Source organism: Coloeus monedula (assembly GCF_965178545.1).
Source record: "Coloeus monedula genome assembly, chromosome: W".
NCBI lineage: Eukaryota > Metazoa > Chordata > Aves > Passeriformes > Corvidae > Coloeus > Coloeus monedula.
Genome location: NC_138821.1, coordinates 17,200,489 through 17,221,727, shown reverse-complemented (window position 1 = coordinate 17,221,727; position 21,239 = coordinate 17,200,489). Strand labels below are relative to the sequence as shown.

Sequence of the window (21,239 nt, the reverse complement as noted above, 5' to 3'; positions counted from 1 at the left end):
TAACACTGCTGCACAAAGTTCAACCTGTTGAGTGAAACCATCTGTCTGAGTTAGCAGTAGCAGCGACCGTTCCCCTCTGATCCGAGAGCGAGAGAGCCAGAGGAGCTGAGCCCAGCCCCTCACCCCCCAGCCAAAATCTCACAGTATCTCTGCCCTTCCCAAGAGAAACACCCCCCCCCTCCCCCCCCCCCCCCCCCCCGATAAGAGAGTAGCCAGCTGCACCCTTCCCCCCACCTTGGCCACTTCTTTTGTCTCTTAAGTACGGGTCATTATCATCTCTTAGGCAACAAATGGGACAAAATTCCCTGAGAGAAAGAAGAAAAAAAAAGAAAAATCCTAACCTCTGGCAGGTAAAGAGAAAGAAATCTGTCCTACAAAATCTGCCAATGCTATATGAAAAATATCTGAATTTTGTAACAAATACTCATAATTGTCAACAGACAGTGGTAAATGGATAACTTCCAGATCGTATCCAGTCAATTGTACGATGTGGGTTCTGTCCTTCTTAATTAAAGATGCATAGAGCTCTATCAGGGTAGTAATTGTTTTCCTAGGTGTACTTGGTACAAAAATCCATTCTAAGTAAATAGTTTTGTCTCTCTGCACTTGCTCTATTAAAACTGTGGGATAAGGTGCAATAGGGAACAAAAACAAAGGAACTGGTAAAGCTGGTGCAATTCTGTCCCTCTTTTACAGTAGAGATTCGTGAGCTAATTATATGTCATTCTCAAATAGCTTCTTCAGATAATGTTCATGGAGAAGATAAATCAGGGTGTCCTTTCAAGTGAGCAGAGAAATGTTTTAATTGATGAGTGGCTAAACCTAGCATGGGTCTTACTCAGTTAATTGCTCCCCACAGCTTTTGAAAATCATTCAATGTTTTGACATCAGGCTTTAAAGTTAATTGCTGTGGTTTCACATTTCATTCAGTCAGTATCCATCCTAAATACTTCCAAGGAGGGGTTCTCTGAATTTTTTCAGGGACAATTTGTAGCCCATGCTGAGTAAGATTAAGAACGAGATACTCAATAGTATCTTGCAAATATGAATCATCCTGTGCAAAAACTAAAATATCATCCATATAATGATAAATGATGCTCTGAGAATATTGAGCCTGCACAGGCGCCAGGGCATTGGCCACAAACATTTGGCAAATAGTAGGGCTATTTATCATCCCCTGAGGAAGCACTGTCCAATGATATCGACACATGGGTTCAGCATTTATTAACTGAAGGGACAGAAAAGGCAAAATGCTCACAGTCCTCAGGGTGCAAAGGAATAGTAAAAAAGCAGTCTTTTAAGTAAATAACAATCAAGTTCCAATCCCTGGGCAGTAAAATAGGGTTCAGGGTGCCTGGCTGCAGGGCACCCATAGGTTTTATGACTGCATTGATAGCCCATAAATCATGCAACAAATGCCACTTTCCTGATTTCTTTGGGATCAAAAAAAATAGGTGTATTCCAGGGACTAGTAGAAGGAACTATGTGTCCTGCCTGTAATTGTTCTACTACTAGTTGGTTTGCCTTAATTAGCTTATCCCCTTTCAAGGGCCACTGATCTACCCAAACAGGATTTTTCCCTAAGGCAGTGAAGGTTGAGTAGGGGGATTCTTTCAGTGGCCGTTAGGACAAATTTGCCTCTCCTGTGACTATTCACATTTGCCACATTTGTAAGAGATCTCACCCCCAGAAGTTGGTAGGCGTTTTTAGAGCAAAAGGTTGAATCCAGCCCATCTGTTTTTCCGGTCCCTGCACTTGCAACAAATGCACACTCTGCCAAGGAATTTGTATTCCTCCTACCCCTGCTATAGATGTGGGTGTCAGCCTTAAGGGTCATTCCTGAGGTCAGTCTTGCTCAGCTATAATAGAAACATCAGCACCCATATCCATGAGCCCAGTAAATGATCTTCCTTTAATCCAAATAGTTAGCAGAGGTTGATCCTTAGTAATATCAGCAGTCCAGTTAATCATTCTGTTGGTACTACCAAGCCCTCCATGTCCCCAGGTGTTTGTTTGAGAATTAGGCACCCATTAAGGTAAAAGTAATATTTGTGCAATCCTTTGTCCCTTTGCAATCATGGCATAACCAGTTAAAATCTTAACCATCACTTTAATTTCTCCCTGATAATCCAAATCAATCACTCCTGGTAACAAGAACATACCTTGTTTTGAGAAACTAGATCGCCCCAAAATTAATCCTACCATCCCTTCTGGTAAAGGTCCCCAAACTCCAGTATCAACAAGCACTATTTCACTAGCATTTTTAAGTATTGTTTCTGAGGCAGCTGCCAAGTCCAAGCTCACGCTGCCTGATGTTGCAGGGCATAAATCAGTGACTCTGCATTGGCCCATTGCCAGCTTTGTTCCTGAGGTCCCACTGTTAGGAGAGAGGCCCTGGAGACTTGAGGGGTGCCGGACCTCGAGCAACCCCCCCAGGGCATTTCCCAGCAAGCGTCAAATTTTGATTTGCATTGATTGCTCCAATGATAACCTTTGTGACATCAAGGGCACAGTGTCGACAGAGGTTTGTCTTTTCGTTTTTGTCTTTTTTCTGGGCAATTTTACTAATTTGTCCTTCCTTGCCACAATTAAAACATTTCAGTGGTTCCTTTGAGAATTGTATCTGTGAAAGAGTGGCAGCAAGGGCCAAGGCACAATGAGATTCAGTGCCAATGTTTTGACAGACTTTGATATGTTTGCCAATGCTTTTCCCTTTACTGCCAAAAGAGTTGCTTGACAGTCACTATTAGCATTCTCAAATGCTAACTGCATAAGTAACGTGTCTGCTGCCTCAGGATTATCAATTTGTCTTTGATTTATTTTTATCAATAAAGGAAGCATATGGTTCCTGTGGTCCCTGTCTAATTGATGCAAATGAGCCAGTTTTTTCCTGCCTCTGGAATCCTTCTCCAGGCACGTACAGCTAACTGAGAGGCTTGAGCAAATAACTGTCTGTTCTGCTTTGTTTGTGTTTGTGCTATGATATATTGCCCTGTTCCAGTTAACATATTTATTCCAATAGCCACTCCATTCATTATATTTTCCATAGCTTGTATAGCAGCTAACTCTTGATATTCTAGTTTCCATAGACCATACTGGGCTGGTGTTAATACAGTCTTTAATAGATTAAACCAATCCCAGGGGGTCATTAAATAGGAGTTACTCACTACCTCAACAACTCCAACAGTACATGAGCTCTGAAGCCCATTTTCCTGTATTGATTTTCATAATTCTTTAAAAACTTTATAAAGAAGGCCCTCATGAATTGGGGGTTGGTGAGGTCGATATAGCACGGGAAAAGCAAAAGATGTTACATCACCCTCCAATAATGCTTCCCTTTTACAGCATTCCAGTGCCATAAACACTTGCGATTGTGGAGCATTGCCAGGGAGAGATGGATCCTTTTTCAAGATGGGGGGGGGGGGGGGGGGGAGGGCGGAGGGACGGCAGGGGGACAGCGGGGGGTACATAAGGTGCAAATGGTTCTTCGCTAAATGCTGGAGGGGGGTAAGGGGATTCTAAGGGCTGTTTTAAGGGAGGATACAGTGCTGGCTCATTTTCAGGAGTAACAGGAGCTGATGGTAATACATCCTCATCTGGTTCATTATCAGTATCCTTTTCATCATCTCCTGCCTCTGTTACATGTAGGGACTTTAAGGCATTCATGAGAAATCACCACATTATTATTACTGAACCAGGAATCAAAAAACCTAAGTCTTTACGTCTTCGTAAATGTTCCCACACACATTCCCACACCTTAACATCAAAGCTCCCCTCATTTGGAAACCAGTTACAGTGTTCTTTAACCAGTAATAAAAGTTGCTTGTCAGAGATTTTATGTTCTGCAGTGCAGAAAATCTGTTGTAACACTTTTAAGTAGAGCCGATGCTCCTGGGAAACCCCCTGTCCCATGATATTAGACTACACAATCCAGTGTTTCTTCGTCCAGAGAATATCACTGTCCTAATTTTATAGGATGTGCTGGCAACTTAGCCCTGATGGATTGTGGTTCTCCAAAAAGTCCCCCGTCATTGGTATCATGTCTTTGATATGTTTGTACATCGGGGCTCACCAAATGTTGGTGATGAAATCAAATGCAAAGAAAAATCTAAATGTAAAAAATTAACATGTCAGGGATGGGAAAAAACACACAGTGTTCTAGCGTTGAGCTCACTGGTGTTATTTTTTCTCTCTCCTCCTCTCTTTCCCATGTGAGTTCCCTTTTATTTTAATTTCGTTACAGATTAATAACCCCCTTCTGATTGGTCCCTAGGATCTCTGCTAATTTTGTAACAAAAACATGTCTCAAGCATTCCATGCATGTGATTGTTTTCAATCACTGTGTCTTAGGTTACAATGTAAGATGTAACCAAAAGTATGTATTCTGTCACTATCTTCATAAGATGTTAAAACCAGGTGGGGCAGTGTTCTTTATCTCTTCCATGACACATCCCTGATAACTCCCTCCAGAGAGACATCTTCTGTTAATGGGCCATCAAGTCTCACTGCATGACTCATAAAATTACATCATCCCATTGTGATATGCTCTGCCCAGAGGGAGGAACCAAGCATTCCTACCTGGATATAATCTGAGGTTTGAAACACCACACCCAGCCCTTTCCTAATGGATTCCCAGAGGAGAAGAGCTGCATAACCACCACTGAATCTTTTGAGGAACACCAGACCCTTCTACAGGATCACTGCTTCAACAGAACCACATATATCACTTCAACAGGATTGCAGCCAGCATGTAATCCGACTGCTACTACCACCTTGACCAACAGGGTGTCAGGTTGTATCCTGACTCTGTCAGTGTTTCTGTACTATTGCATTTAATTTTCCTATTAAATTGTAGTTCTGACTTGGAGTCTTTCACTGGTTTGCTTTCAAACTAGTACACACGGTAAATCATACTCACATACAATTTGTCTTCCACTGAAGTAATTTCCCACAGCATGCTCAATGAACTCACAGAGTGGCAGACCCTCTAGGGTCAATATTCTCTTGTTCTAATCTTTGTTAAGATTCCAGGTGCTTGGTACTGTTCCCACATGTACCTCCCCCCAATAAGCAAGAAGGGAAAACTGGTGACCACTGATACAGAGAAGACTGAGGAACTCAATGAGTTCTTCACCTCAGTCTTCACTGTCAGTCAGGCTTCCCACTTCTCTCAAGTCCCTGATCCTCTGTGGAGGGGGAAGTGAGTGAAGTCTCTCCCACTATATGTGAAGAGAAGGTTCGGGACCACTTGAAACTGAATAGCCACAAGTCTATGGGGCTGTTTTGCTGGTGGGCAAGGTCAGCACCAAAGACACAGATGCTAATTTAAGGAATAGTGTAATTTACTATAATGCAAAACTGCAAGGAATCACAAAAGGATAAGGCAAGTGTGTTAGTTCGAAAGCAAACCAGGGGAGGGATTAACTCCACACAAATATTTTGTGAGAGATTCTAATCCAGAACTACAATTTAATAGGAAAATTAGAATAAAGGCAATAGTACAGAAACACCAGCTTAAACTGACAAAGTCTGAATACAACCTGGCACCCTGTTGGTCAGGGTGGTGGTAACAGCCCAATTAAATGGTGGCTACAGTCCCATTGGAGTGATGGATGTGGTTTTGTCGAAGTGGTGTGTAGCAAGGTCTGGTCCTTCTCTGGAGGTCCAGTGGCGGTTATCAGGCTTTTGTCCTCTGGGAATCCAGTGGTAGTGCTCTTGTGGTGTTCCAGGCCTCAGATTATATCCAGGTAGGAATGTTTGGTTCCTCCCCCCAGGGCGGGGCATCTCACTATGGGATGATGTAATTCTATGATTCATTCTCTGAGACCTTGATGGCCCATTAGTGGAGATGGCCCTCCCAGGGTGGCTGCTGCTTCCCCAGAGGGAGTTACCAGGGCTGAGTCATGGAGAAGATAAAGAACGCCGCTCCACCTATTTTAACAGTTTATGTAGATGGTAATAGAATACATACTTTTGGTTACACCTTTCATTGTTAATCCAAGACACTAAGCAATGCACATAAGCATTAGCAAAGAATTACAAAAGGATAAGATAAGCAATGCACATAATCATTACTACAAAAGATTGCCTATAGCGATTAAGAAAGATACATCACCAGTTACCCTAATACTTTACCCCTTCATCTAGATCCACAAACATCAGATGGGGAAAGCTGTCACAGTGAAGGACTGGAGAGCCACGCTCAGTAACTGGGAAATCTTGTGGCGTGTCTATCTTTGCAGACAATGAAGCTTCCTAACTTTGCTGTGAGAGAAGCCCAGCTTTTATATTGTTGAATAAACAAGCTACCATTACTTCTAGTGCAGGAACATCTGGTTTCATTCTCCTATTGGGTTTCTCCCAAAGCCTGGCCAGGGCTCTAGGGGGAACCAAGGGAGTTGTCTTTGATCCTACACCTCCAAACAAGTCAAGATGTGGCCTAGTCCAGTTTCTATATACAGAAAGGTAAATACATGTTTCGCCAATAAAGCAATACATTTATCATATTGCTAATAATACTTCAATAATGAGCGGATACATATCACATTTGGTTGGAAGGTTCATCTAGAGGTCAGCTTTGGCTCAGGGCCTGTTGAGATGCATCCCAGGGTCCTGAGGGAACTGGCTGACGTAGTTGCCAAGCCACTGTCCATCATATTTGAAAAGTCATGGTGGTCAGGTGAAGTCCCTGGTGATGTGAAAAAGGGAAACATTGTTCCCACTTTTAAAAAGGGGAGAAAGGAAGACCTGAGGAACAACAGACTGCTGAGCCTCACCCCTGTTCCTAGGAAGATCATGGAACAGATCCTCCTAGAAGCTATGCTAAGGCACATAAAAGACAAGGAGGTGATCTGAGACAGCTAGCACAGCTTCGTTAAGGGCAAATCGTGCCTGACTAATCTGGTGGCCTTCTATGATGGAGTGATAGTAACAGTCAACAAGGGAAGACCAACAAATGTTGTCTATCTAGGCTTCTGTAAGGCCTTCAATACAGTCCCACATGACATCCTTATCTCCAAACTAAAGACATGAATTTGATGTATGGACTATTCAGTGGATAAGGAATTGGCTGGATGGATGCAGCCAGAGAGTTGTGGTCAATGGCTCTATGTCCAGCTGGAGGCTGGTGATGAGTGGTGCCCCTCAGGGCTCTGTCTTGGGACTGGTGCTCTTTAATATCTTTCCCAATGACACAGACAGTGAGATTGAGTGCACCCTCAGCAAGCTTGCAGATGACACAAAGCTGAGCAGTGCAGTTGACACAACAGAGGGAAGGAATGCCATCCAGGGGGACCTGGACAAGTTTGAGAAGCGGGCCCACAAGAACCTCATGAAGGTCAAGTCCAAGGGTAAGGTGCTGCACCTGGGTCAGGGCAATCCCAGACATGAGTACAGAATGAGAGAGGAAGTCATGGAAAGCAGCCCTGATAAGAAGGACTTGAGGGTTCTCATGGATAAAAAGCTGGACATGAGCCAGCAGTGTGAGCTCGCAGCCCAGGAAGCCAACCACGTCCTGGGCTGCATCAAAAGAGTTGTGGCCAGCAGGTCGAAGGAGGTGATTCTCCCCCTCTACTGTGCCCTTGTGAGACCTCACCTTGAGTAGTGTCCAGCTCTGGGGCCCCCAGCAAAAGAAATATGTGGACCTGTTAGAGCAGGTCCAAAGGAGGCCACAAAGATGATCAGAGGGCTGGAGCACCTATCCTATGAAGACAGACTCAGAGAACTGGGGTTGTTCAGCCTGGACAAGAGAAGGCTTCGGGCAGACCTCATTGCAGCCTTTCAGTAACTTAAGGGAGCTTATAAAAACAAGGGAGAGGGACTTTTTATATGGGCAGATAGTGACAGGACAAGAGGCAATGGTTTTAAACTGAAAAAGGGGCAGGTTTAGATTAGATGTTAGGAAAAATTTCTTTACTCAGAGGGTGGTTGTCATGGTTTGACATTGGCCAAATGCCAGGCACCCACAAAAGCCGCTCGCTCACCCTCCCCTGCCACAGCTGGGCAGAGGAGAGAAAAATTAACTAAGGGTTCATGGGCTGAGATAAGGACTGGGAGAAAACACTTCAAGGGCAAAACAGGCTCAGATTAGAGCTACAAAGTGAATTTATTACAGAGTCAGAGGAGGATAATGAGAAGTAAACAAAGCCCTTAAAAAACACCTTTTTTTCCCCAACCCCTCCCTCCTTCCCACCAACAGCGCAGGGAGACAGGGTATGGAGTTTGATCAGTTCATCACCCAAGGTTTTCTTCTGCTGCTCAGGGAGAGGAGTCCTTCCCCTGCTGCACCATGGGGTCCCTCCCACAGGAGACAGTTGTCTGTGAACTTCTCTAGCATGGCTCCAAATCTCATGAGCAGCAGTCCTCCCAAAACTGCTGCAGTGTGAGTCCCTCCCACGGGCAAACATTCCTCCCAAAACTGCTGCGGCGTGGGTTGCTCTTCCACGGGGTGCAGTCCACTAAGGACAGGCTGCTCCAGCTTGGAAGCAGGGATCCCCTCTCTCCCGCGGATCTTCCACTGGATCACAGCCTCCTTCAGGCATCCACCTGCTCCGGCATGAGCACCTTTCCTGGAGTGAGCACCTCCCCCACGGGCTGCGGGTGGATCTCTGCATCCCCCATGGACCTCCATGAGCTGCAGGGGGACAACCTGCTTCACCATGGTCATCACCACAGGCTGCAGAGGAATCTCAGCTTTGGCCCCTGGAGCACCTTCTCCCCCTCGTTCTCCATTGACCTTGATGTCTCCATGTCATTTTCCCTCACATGTTCTCACCTCCTCCTCTGGGTAGAAAAAAAACTGTGCATGCCCACTTTGTTTTGATTTTCTTCTTAAATATGTTATGACAGAGGCATTACCAACCTCTCTCATTGGCCCAGGCTTGGCCAGCGGCATGTCCATCTTCAGAGCCATCAAGGATTGGCTCTGCTGGACATGGTGGAAGCTTCTAGCAGCTTCTCACAGAAGCCACCTCTGTGGCCCCCCCCGCTACCAAAAACCAGGCTGTGCAAAACCAGCACAGTGGTGGAGCACTGGAACAGGTTGCCCAGAGAAGTTGTGGATGCCCCATCCCCAGAAATGTTCAAGGCCAGGTTGGATGGGGCCCTGAGTAACCTGACCAAGTGGGTGGCATCCCTGTCCATAGCAGGGGGGTTGTAACTAGATGATCTTTAAGGTCCCTTCCTACCAAAATAATTCTATGATTCTATGATCTACTGTGATAGCAAAAATATAAGCATGTTGTTATTTATCCTTAGGTGGTAAAATATTGGCCAGAAATTGGGAAATGTGGGTTCTTAGTTTGGCGCTATCTTCTGAGGAGAGATGATATTGAACCCGCACCTTGGACTTCAGAAGGGATCGAACGGTCAAAGAAACTGGGTCTGAGTGTACAGGTCAGAATCAGTGTTCACCAAGTTGCTGTGATATTCTGTTCAAGTAAATGGAATCTCAAATTTTAAAACTAGGACTGTGAATAAAATTTCAGGGCTATTTTTCATATACTACAACGAGGCAGGATCTAATACAAAAATATTTTTATATTTTAGAAATATTTCTAATTTGAAAAACTATGATATTTGCAAAGCAGAAAGAATTGTTGATTAAGCTTTATGCGTTAACAGGAAATTATTCTGTATATATGGATCAGGAAATAACTGAATACAATTTTGTGATCCTTACATGGGATAAGATTTATAAAAGTAACTCTTGCAGTAGTTGAGTCTCTTCTTAGAATTTTAAAAAATATGTGGTTTTATGTATTTTTCTCTAATTGTAACCTATTATTGAGGAACTATTACAGATAACATATTTCAGGCAGGAACTTAGGCACTGCAAAATTTGTGGCAGATGAGAAGAATGAAAGTAGTATTTTTTTTCCTCAGCAAGCCAATAATTTCCTTTGGATGGGTTGTTTTGCTACATGACATCATCTTCAACTTTAGCTTTCTGATTTGTGTAGTTAGAGCTGTAGCTATGGATGTAAGGTGTCTTTTAATAAAATCTATTCTAGATCAGATCCTTTAACTTAACTACATCTTTCTAAAAATATATTAATTTAAAAGCTTTCCTGTTTATATAGGGTTTTAAAAATATTTTTATATTATTTCAATATGTAGTCATAGGGGTTTCGATTCTTTTAGAAAATAAACTTGTCAGTATTTAGGAATTTCCAGATGCCATTGGATTTTGTTTTAAATCTGTTTTTAATGTTTTTTTTAGTATCCAGAAGGTTATTTGGAAGCCATGGCTAATAAAGAGAGAAAGGCTAAGGTTAAGAAGCAAAGTGGGAAACAGGAGAAAACCAGCCAGGATAATGGAAACCATAAAAGGACAATTGATGATGGTATTTCATTTTACCTCTTAGAGCTCTGTCAAGTTATACATAAGCCAATAGTATGAAAACTACAAGAAAGTTGGAAGTCATTTGGAATCCAAATGTGTGTTAAGCACTCAGTATAAAAGTGGGAAGCTGGGGATCTTACGGTGTTCTTCCATACGTATAAGATTTCTTTTCCTTAAACTTCACAGAAATATGAACAATCTTCTATGTAATTATGATCTATAGTTCAAAATAAATCTGGCCAATTTGAATCGGAGATTTATTGCATCATTACATAGATGTGATTCATGTTTTAGCTTTCTAGAAATAATTTTGTCTTCCCTTTTCAATAGTTCAAACCACCACTGTTACTGTATCTTGTCATAATTTTCGACAGGTATAGAGGAGACTAAAAATACATCCAAAGCCATGAGAATGGGAGATGGAGAGAAAGGAGAAGCTTTCCAACTGACCAAGCAACAGCAGTGGCTGATTAAAGAAGACTGTATGAACCAGAAATTGTGGGACGAAGTACTTGCTTCTCTTAAGGAAGGACCAGTATGCTTGCAATATGTTTAAATTACTCATTTTTAACCTTTCTTTATATAGAATTAGGAGAAATGAGGCTTTGTTAAAATCTAGGTTGCTTAAAATTGCTGAATACATACTATCTGTTTAGAAACAGCTGATGGGGCATGTAATTTCATTCACTTCAGGATACAGAAGAAATACTGTTATATTGAGACTTAGATACCAAATGAAAATATTTTAACTCAAGTTTAGCAGATTATTTCACTCACTATAGAAAGAACCTTAAGTACAAAAGAGGAAATACTTCCCAGTTGTCAAGAAAATAGCAAGGATAGTTCAAGTTTGAAGACACCTGTGGATATTTTTTAATTAGTCTCTGATGGAATATCCTACAAAATATTATGTTTTTGAGCATTAATTAGCTTTATTGATGTTCCAATTCATAGTTATTTTAGCTGTTTTGCAGAAGAAAAATAAATCAAGGTATCAGAATGGTGAAGGTCACTATCAAGTCAGTGAAAGAACAAAACATTAGATGAAGAATGGATGCCTAAAAATGAATGTAATAAATGACTTAATTTGCATATTTCAAGGGGCTATTTACTTTGCTTCTTTGACAGAAAAAACCATCTGGTAACTCCTTGTTCTTCCACTTACAGTACTAGTATTGCTATAATACTACTGTACTTGTACAGGAGCTGATACTGTAAAGTTTTGTTTATCAGTGAGTTGTCTGGTGAGTTTGCAAATAATCAGACTTTCAACTTACTTATGTGACAAAATACAGTAGATGTGTGTTTCTAAAGCAGAAGAAAACACTATCTTAAGAGAAATCCAGTTACTAGAAAGCTATTTTCCTATAGCTTCCTGCCCATAATTTTGATTGCCTGTGGTGAAAGCCATATAGAAATTCCAATGGGAATCACACAACTACCATTAGATAGCTGCAATGAAAAAATAAACCTTCCAGTTCTGGGCCCCTTAATTTAGGAAGGACATTGAGATGCTTGAACACATCCAGAGGAGGGCAACGAGGCTGGTGAAGGGCCTGGAATGCAAGCCCTATGAAGAATGGCTGAGGGAGCTGGGGTTGTTTAGGCTGGAAAAAGGAGGCTCAGGGGAGACCTTATCACTCTCTACAACTACCTGAAAAGAACTTGTAGTCAGGTGGGGGTCAGTCTCTTTTCCCAGGCAACCACTGAGATCAAGAGGACACAGTCTTAAGCTGCACCAGGGGAAGTTTAGGTTAGACATCAGGAAAAAATTCTTTACTGAAAGAGTGATTGGGCACTGCAATTGTCTGCCCAGGGAGGTGGTGGAGTCACCGCCCCTGGACGTGTTTAAAAAAAGACTGGATGTGGCACTCAGTGCCATGGTTTAGTTGATGAGGAGGTGTTAGGTCATAGGTTGGACTTGATCTCAAAGGTCTTTTCCAACCTAGTTAATTCTGTGATTCTGTGTGATCTTAATGCTTGAAACAACCATTCAACTTTAATTATAATTTTTCAGTTGAGATGAATCTAATACTATTTAAAGTACTGAAAATAACTATCTTTTGAGCAACTTTATATCTGCTTTTTATAACTGTATACTGGAGTGAGTATGCTTGTATGTGTAAAATTTATGTCACAAAAATTATCCCACATTTTTCAGAGTTGCTCTGAGAAGACTGAAAACCAGTAAGGTTCTTTTACCTATTGCAGATTATTTCAGTGAGGACTCAAGAAACCAATTAAATACCTCCAGCAGGTGCAGAGGTGAATTTCTTAGTGAAAAAGGTACTTTTCTTTCCCTTTGAAAAGCAGCAGCAATCACTTTCCCATCACTGATGTGCAAAATTATACCGATGATCACTAAATACATTTATTAGCTTCCAAATTCTCTGAATTGTGCCAAGAATCAGGCTTGATGGGCTCTCTGTTTTGTTTTTACTGATAATAATGTACAACCAAATAACCTTCAAAATCTTAGTTCTCTGACTTGTAGAAAATAGATATCAAGATAACCCCCAGTATCGATACAGGCTGGGGGATGAACAGATCAAGAGCAGCCCTGCTGAGAAGGACTTGGGGGTGCTGGTGGAGGAGAGGCTGGATGTGAGCTGGCCATGTGTACTTTCAGCACAGAAAGCCCATCGCATCCTGGGCTTCATCAGAAGAAACATGGCCAGTAGGGCAAGGGAGGTGATTCTGCCCCTCTGCTCTGCTCTAGTAAGACCCCACCTGGAATACTGCATCCAGCTCTGGGGTCCCTAGCACAGGAAGGACATCAACCTGTTGGAGTGAGTCCAGAGGAGGCCACCAAGATGATTAGATGGATGGAGCACCTCTCCTATGAGGAAAGGCTGAGTGAATTGGGTTTGTTCAGCCTGGAGAGAGATAAGGTTTTAGGGTGACCTAATTGTGGCCTTGCAGTACCTGAAGGAAGCCTACAAAAAAAAATAGAGATAAACTATTTACAAGAGCATGTAGTGATGTAGTGACAGGACAAGGGGAAATGGCTTCAAACTGAAAGAGGGTAGATTTAGATTTGATGTTGGGAAGAAATTCTTTACTGTGAGGGTGGTGAGACACTGGAACAGGTTGCCCACAGAAGCTGTGGCTGCCCCATCCCTGGAAGTGTTCAAGGCCAGGTTGGATGGGGCTCTGAGCAACCTGATCTAGTGGGTGGTATCTCTGTCCATAGTAGGGGTATTGCAGCCGGGTTGGGGTCTGTGGCTCAGACCCAGGAAGCCGTGACTGACCCAGAGAGAGTGTCCCGCAAGGGACAGTCTTCCAGAGGTCTACGGCGGTCCCTCAGCCACCGGGGTGCCTCCGCAGGGGGTGCCTGTCTCAGCAGGCTGTCAGCTCTCTAGTGATTTCAGCAAGAGTGATTTCAGCTCTAGTTCTGCAAGGCTAGACCAGGAGGAGAGAGACAAGAGGCTCATTTAGCAGTTCCGCATGAGGCAGCTTTATTAGTCCGCACCCTGTGAAGGGGAGGCTAGGGACGAGCTCGCTGCACTCAAAGGGGGAGAAGGATAGATCTTATAGGGATACAAGGGTGGGTGGGAGAGGGTAGAAGCCAATGGGTTACGAAGAATCTACATAGGGTCTCCCAGAGGATCACGGTTCTTGTTTTCTCTCACCCTCACTGAGAACTGCTGCCTTTTCCAAGGGGATCTTGCTGGGAGGTTATGCAATCTCCTTATCAGCAGGCCTCCCTCTAGGGCAGGGGCTGGGCATACCTCACATAGGGGGGTTGGAACAAGGTGATCTTTAAGGTGCCTTCCAACCCAGGCCATTCTATGATTCTATGAAAAGCAGGGAAATTATTTGCTCGTGGACTTGCTTTCTAAATACTTTGTTAGCCACACTGCTTCTCATAGATGTGAAGGATATAAGATGAACCTTACAAAAGTTTTTTAATGCAATAAACATAATTTATTAAATGTATACCTTGCACTGAGCACAATAGAGGTTCGCTTCTGAGGAAATAAGAATGAACAAGATGCTGTGAACATCAACAATATAGGGAATGAGCAGAAGACAGGTAGAGGTAATAGCAGAGGGTGTGGGAATGTCTTTATGTAAATGTCCCTTAATACAGGAGCAATTGTGGTAGGCTTTGGAAGGAAATTTGTAACTTGGACTGAGACATGATGGTCGCAATAGAAAAGTTTCAGTGTAAACAATCTTTGCAATGTCCAACTGTCCTATCACACTGAATATTGGATTTAAAAACTCCTAGCAGTTTTGTAGCATTATTAGACAATGCTAACTGTGAGTTTGGGAGGAATAATAAGGATGTTAAACAAGTATCTCATGAATCTATCTCTGCATTTACCAAATGCTATGAAGGCCAAATTTTTTACCCAGTTTAGGTTTGTGAATTTGGTTGTGAATTTATAATTTAAATATAGGTAATAATTGCAGTAGTTAGGCAAATTATCTTTTAAAAAACCTTTAATAATTTTAACTAAAAATGCACCTTTTTGTTTGCATATTTGTGAATGTGCCTCTAATAGTTCTATTTTTCTCTTCTTTTGTCCTATACTAGAATTTCCTGAAGCAATTGGAACAATCTTTTATGTGTGTCTGCTGTCAGGAGCTGGTTTACCAGCCAGTGACAACAGAGTGTCTCCACAACATCTGTAAAGTAAGAATAATCCCTGTATTGCTCTGGACTGTGTTCTTGGCTCTGAGACATTGATCACCAAAACCAGCACATATTTTAGGAAGACAATAATTATTGCCTAGGAGTCAGAGCAAGAAATGTAACGTGCTTGCTTCCAGTTGTGTGGCTGCTATATAATTAATCTTCATTTTATCTAAAAAAAAGTGGAAATGTATTTAGTATAATTTCTTATAGACATGATGTATCAAGTTTATCACTCCCTTGTAATTAGTAGAGCTATGCTTGCAATTGGTTTGTTCCAGAGCTAGATGTTAGTACAATAAGATTAATTTTATGTAGCTAAGAAATTAGAATAGAGCAAGACTGCTCCTTCAAAGAGCTGCTTGTTACATAGAGGTAAAGTATTATGAGGGGGTTTATATACTGAGTCATAGAAAAAAACATGGAGAATGTTTAATGGCAACAACTTCAAAGCATAGAATCTGAAGTTATCAATGACTAATTATAAAGTAACACACAATTACTGTTTTAAGGTATAGACTGACAGACAGTGTTGTTCTTTGGGCAAAGATTGGCCCACATAAAATTTTCATATTTAACTTATACGCTTGGACTGTCTGCAGTTTGGAAAGACAAGCAAAAAAAGAAGGCAACATTCATAATCATATTTTAGATACTGTAGTCTGAAACCTATTTTATTCTACTCATGAGGCTTAAACACTGAGTCTTATAGAGATGAAATAGCTATGGATTGTTAGATAAAATGCTATACACCTGTATGTTCAGCTACATCTTGAAATGAAACTGTGGAATACTTACAGCACTCTAACAGAAATGCTAGAAAGAAACTGTGGGTAGATTCACTGAAACACATTAGGGAAAATGAAGTATATCAGTAGTAACACTTTAAATGCCTGATAGACTCAAGGCTTTGCCTCCTAATCAAAAGAAGATTTATTTAGTTAAGTCCTTTGTGATGAGTTGACCCCAGCCAGCAAATAAACACCCACCAGCTGCTCACTCAATCCTTTCCACAGTGAGAAAAACTCATGGGTCGAGATAAAGACAGTTTAATAAGTAAAGAGGAAAAAAAAGGAAAGGGAAAAAATGTGATATAAAGGCATTTTCTTACCACCTCTCACAAGTAGACCAATGTCCAGCCAGTCTCCAAGCAATGACTACTTTGGAAAGACCACCCTCCAGCACAACAGTATGGAATATCCATTTGGTCAGTTGGTGTCAGTTGTCCCAGTTGTGTCCCCTCTCAACCTCTTGCTCATCCCTGGCCTACTCACTGGGGAGGTAGAATGAGAAACTGAGAAGGCTTTGACGCTGTGCAATCACTGTTCAGCAATAGCTAAAACATTGGTGTATTATCAACACTGGTTTAGTCAAAGATCTAAAACACAGACAAATACAGGCTGCTATGAAGAAAATTAACTACACCCCAGCCAAACCAAATACATTATTTCAGTTGTAAAGGCACAAATATGGCAAGAGAACTCAGTAAGAACTTGCTGTTTCTGGAAATGTGAGAAACTGCATCTTTGGTTCCTAGTAATTACTTAATTTTTGCTAGCTAAATTTTTGATGAAAAGCAAAAGCTGTAACACTTTTACTTCTTTGTCTTTGTATGCCCCAGAGCTGTTTACAGCGCTCTTTCCGAGCTGAAGTTTTTACCTGTCCTGCCTGCCGCTATGACCTTGGAAAGAGCTACGCCATGGTTCCTAACAAGATATTACAGGCACTACTTGACCAATTCTTCCCCGGTTACAGTAAAGGACGATGATGTGTTCAAATAATTTTATATTTCTCCCATTGATTTTATAGACAGTAAAGGAGAATAAACATCTAAAAGTCAACAGTGAACCAGTCAACTTGATGGAAGTTAATCTATTGCCACATTTTGAATCAGCTAATCATCTTCCACCCCATTGCCATCTTTCTTCATGTAGTGAGAACTCTAAATCTCTGCTGTCTTTAACTTCAAAGATAGTTTTGGTGAGCTGACAAATAATTTTTAAAGGGAGGAAAAAAACCACCAAACCAGAAGCTTTAAGTCTAAGTGATGAGTCCTAACTGGTGCTTAAATTATGATTTGTTTTTTGCAACTACCTCAGGAAGAGGAAAAAAAAAGATGGGGAAGAAAAATACTTCATAAAGTTTCAGCTACCACTGCTTTCTTAATTTTACTCATGTCTAGTCTATGTGGGTTGATTCAACAAAAAGGCCAAAAACCCAAATACCCAAAATAAACCAACAAAAACCAAATAGCACTTAAGTCAGTTGGATTAAAGAACAGAAAAATCTGTGGTGTGCATAGTCCTTTTTTTGTCTTTCTTCCATTATTGTGTATTTTTTCAAGAACAGGTTGACTTTTACGCTATTTTTGTGAGCTTCACTGTGCTTTTTCTTGTATTTCATGCAAGCTGACTACTAAGGACTAATGAACAATATGAATGCATTGTTGCTGCAGTAATGTAAAGTGATCTGTGTTGTTTTGCACTTAACAGATATTAAAGGCAGTAGCTGTGTACAAAAAAAAACATATTAAAAAAGCCATTTTTGTATTAGTTTAAAATGTATGCTTTTAGTAGGTCTTGTATCAGTGGCAATAAATCTATACAGCATTGAAGACAGTGCTAGCTTGAAAGGGTTTAAATTGCTTAATATGGTGACCTTAAATTTTATATACAATATATTCCCCCAAAATATACATTATTAAATATTTTATGATTCAGAAATGTTGCTATTTTTGTGGGTTTTGTATTATTCAAACTTGTCAAATTATTACATTTAAAATTAAGATACTTTTTTTTCAGACTACGGAATATTACCTTTAGACAGGATTCTTATTCTTCAAACTCAATTCTTCATATACCTTAATTCATTCATCAAGAAAACAGAAGAATGTTTGCTCAAATGAACTAAGCCACTATGCCTCCCCTGCACCATGACTTAAGAAAAAAATCTAACCTCATTCAGGGTCTTACATATTTCACCTGTAGCAGTGCTTCTGCTACAGATGCAACTATTGAGGCATCTGCTTGAGACAAGCACAAGTAGCCCTACCTCTATATATCAGAGCAGGAGTTCTGGGACCTGCTGTGGAAGAGAGTTTTTCCTTCCTGTTAGCAATTTATGTTGTGGGATCCTAGCACAGTGATCAGTAAAAGGGGTGTCTAAGTAGTCATGGGGTGGTATCAATGGTGTAGTCTACAAAGAGGATATGCTATGATGTTGGAGAAAAATAACAACTAGATACTATTTTTTTTTCGTCAATTCTCATTTCAGACCTTTGAAATGCTGTTTATTATTTACTGTTAAATATTTTTTGAGGCTGTGTTCTATCAGTAAGGTATTATCTTTGATTTGTTAATAGCTTTATATGTAAAGTGATAATCCCCTTCTGAGTGCTTGTCTACAGGTACATTCATATTAGAGAAGTATGGGCACATTTATGATGAAAATCTCTGATTCAAAACCTTGCCTTCACCTTCCCCTCTATAATGAATCAGACAAATGTAATTGCTTTTTTTTCTTTTTTTCCAAGTTAGTTTTAGATAAGGAATTTCAGTTACACTGTACTAATGCATAATGTTTTAATGTTGGTAGCATCTTTGATCACATAACATTGAAGACACGCATTGTTGAACAACTCAGAAGTTAAATGTTCGGCTTTTGATCTTTTTCTGTACTTACTAGGAAATGAGGTTTCAGGCAATATGCAACTAACTACTGTATTAATATTAAGCATATAGTTTGAGAACTGTAGACTGTTTCCTAAAACCATAGATTTCCCAAATTATAACTCAATGCTTTTTATGGTAAAAAATTATACCTTTGTAACCAGCACATGCATCTGTGTAATATGCACCTAACAAAAGTCTATAGTATTTTAAACCTTTTGATGACCTTTGAATTAGTAAAAAGCTGACAAACTGAATTGGTGAGGTACGATACTATAAATGCACCATTTTATTAGAGAAGTCTTATCAAAACTGTTTTGGAAAAGGCAGCTTTTAATTTAGATTCCTGAGTCTTAAACTAAGCTTGGTAACATTCCTCAAAACACACTAAAATCTAGAAAATATAAATTTGAATTATTCACCCTATCAGTTAAATGTGTAGCAAGAAACCATTCCAAATATTAACTTTTCTTTTTCTTAGTCAGAAGAATTCATGACTCTTGATTACTAGACAACCTAGCTTTCCCCCTAGTCTATATTTATTTGTCACAAAGTTTAAGGACAACTATAGGAAGTTCCTACATTTATTTTTTATGGTTTTGGCTTAACTATTTTTTCAGACCATTTTAATGACTTAAGCACAATTGTTTGTAATTATCAGATTGACAAGATTTTGAATAGTTAGTGGCAACTGAAAATAAGTCCACTGTTTTCACCTATATTAAAAGTCCAGTTTGTAGTAGTATTTCACAAATTTGTAAACCTTTAGTGCTATACTGTGGGAGACAGAAGAGTAGAAACTCCTGCAATTAAAGGAGGCTTTGATTTACAACCCTGGAGGAGACTAGGTCTGTCTTAATTGACAGAGATTTGTGGACTTTAAGCAAAAGGATTACAAACTTGTATTCCTATAATTACAAGTAAAATTGTACACTGGGTGTTTTGGTGAAGGGTTTTAAAATATAATAGTGTGATTTTATATAGTTTAAGTTAAGAATGTAGATGGTATAAGAGAGACATCTGTGTGTACGTGACATGAGAAGTTATTGGTCAAGACACAGCTGCATTGCAGTGAGAAGTGCCACAGGTGATAGGTCATAAATCCAAAACAAAGTGTCGTTTTAAGTATCTATTGGATTAGAAAGTTATAAATTACGATGTAACCCTAAATCTTGTGACTAGTCGCCATTACTTGGAGGTGTTGTAAAATCTCACGCCTGGACTGATGTGTTTGTTATTTTAAACAATAAATTCGTGTAATTGCATAGTCCCATCCCTGAAAGTTATTTTCCTCTGACACGTGAAAGCGTGAGAAACAGACACTATACCAATGTCTATTAAATATTTTTCAATATTATTGAAGAAGTCTAAAATTTTCTAATGCTGAATTTCTCTCTGTATATAACAATGGCTTATCTGTTTCCTCTTCCTTTCATATGATGGTGCAAACTCTGTAAAATTCAATTCCCTTTGGAAGTCACTAAGTAGGTAATGAAGAATTGCAACTCCAAAACCTTTACCATGAAGGACACAAAAGTAGAGTAGTTAAAATGGCTCTATTAATACAAGCCTCATTCTTGTCACTGCAAAGAAAACCCCCAGGCATTCATGTGCCTGTATACCATAAAGTTCTAGTGGTTACTCTTTGGATGATGTAAAATTGTACAGTCATTTCTCCACTCTAAATATTACTATAGTACATACTTCCTGATTTGCAGGACTACTACTTTATGTAGTGACAAAATAACTCAGCAACAAAGTAACTCGATTGAACTCAGGTATCTGCATAGACGTGCCAGAAAACCTCTTGTGTTCCTTTCAAATACACTACATTGGTGTCTTCATCTTAAAGTTAACACATGTGTGCCAGCTTGGTCAAATTTAGAAATATATCCTCTGAGAGAAGGCACAACCACCCCTCCCCCACCAGGTTTGGGAAAAATAAATTTTCCTCGAAGGAAAGTGAAAGAGGCAAAAACTATTTAACAAACACACGGGTAAAGGATAATAATGCTAAATAATAAAACCCCTTGCCCTGCTGAGAGAAACCTGGGAAAATTTAGATTCCTTCCATAGGTCTCTTTCTCCCCCTCCTTGGAGCTGGGACGGGGTGGTGGGCCCACCTCCAGGGCCAAGGCCTCGGTGGAAAGTCCTCCCAATGTATTCTGATGTTGAAACCGTCCAGCAGAGAGAAAAGGAAAAAAACCCGAAGTCCCAGGAAAACAAAAGTTCAACACTCCGAAGGAGAAAAGACCTGGGGGAAAAAAATCTGCCGAAAGCTGGCTGGAAAGAAAAGCAAGCCGGGTGCTTCCCTTCCCTCCCGCAGCTGAAAAAAAAAGTCTCTATCTCTGTGTGACCTTGAACAAGCTGCAAACTGCTTTGAAAAGGTTTTTCCTTCCCCCTCTCAGGCTCAGTTTAAAGGCATAGAAAGGTACAAAAATTAATTTCTGGGCATAGGGCAGCGATATGGGATACACATCATAAAGTCACCCCAAGACAACATGTAAAGTTTATCCTAACAACTATATGGACAGTCTCAGAAGCCAATTTTTTTTTAATATCAACTGATTGATGGGAACAGATGGGA

At 40.5% G+C, this 21,239-nt stretch overlaps 1 protein-coding gene across 1 annotated transcript in view; it reads left to right on the top strand.

Moving 5' to 3' along the window:
• Positions 1–17,707, top strand: part of LOC309584632 (E3 ubiquitin-protein ligase UHRF2-like) — a 377,453-nt gene extending 359,746 nt beyond the window's left edge. The window contains exons 12-16 of the mRNA XM_082300767.1: positions 9,256–9,393; positions 10,220–10,343; positions 10,717–10,877; positions 14,886–14,984; positions 16,606–17,707. Coding sequence (XP_082156893.1) covers positions 9,256–9,393; positions 10,220–10,343; positions 10,717–10,877; positions 14,886–14,984; positions 16,606–16,752 — 669 coding nt within the window. The 3' untranslated portion in view covers positions 16,753–17,707. The remainder of the gene's footprint in view (positions 1–9,255; positions 9,394–10,219; positions 10,344–10,716; positions 10,878–14,885; positions 14,985–16,605) is intronic.
• The last annotated feature ends 3,532 nt before the right edge of the window (positions 17,708–21,239 follow it).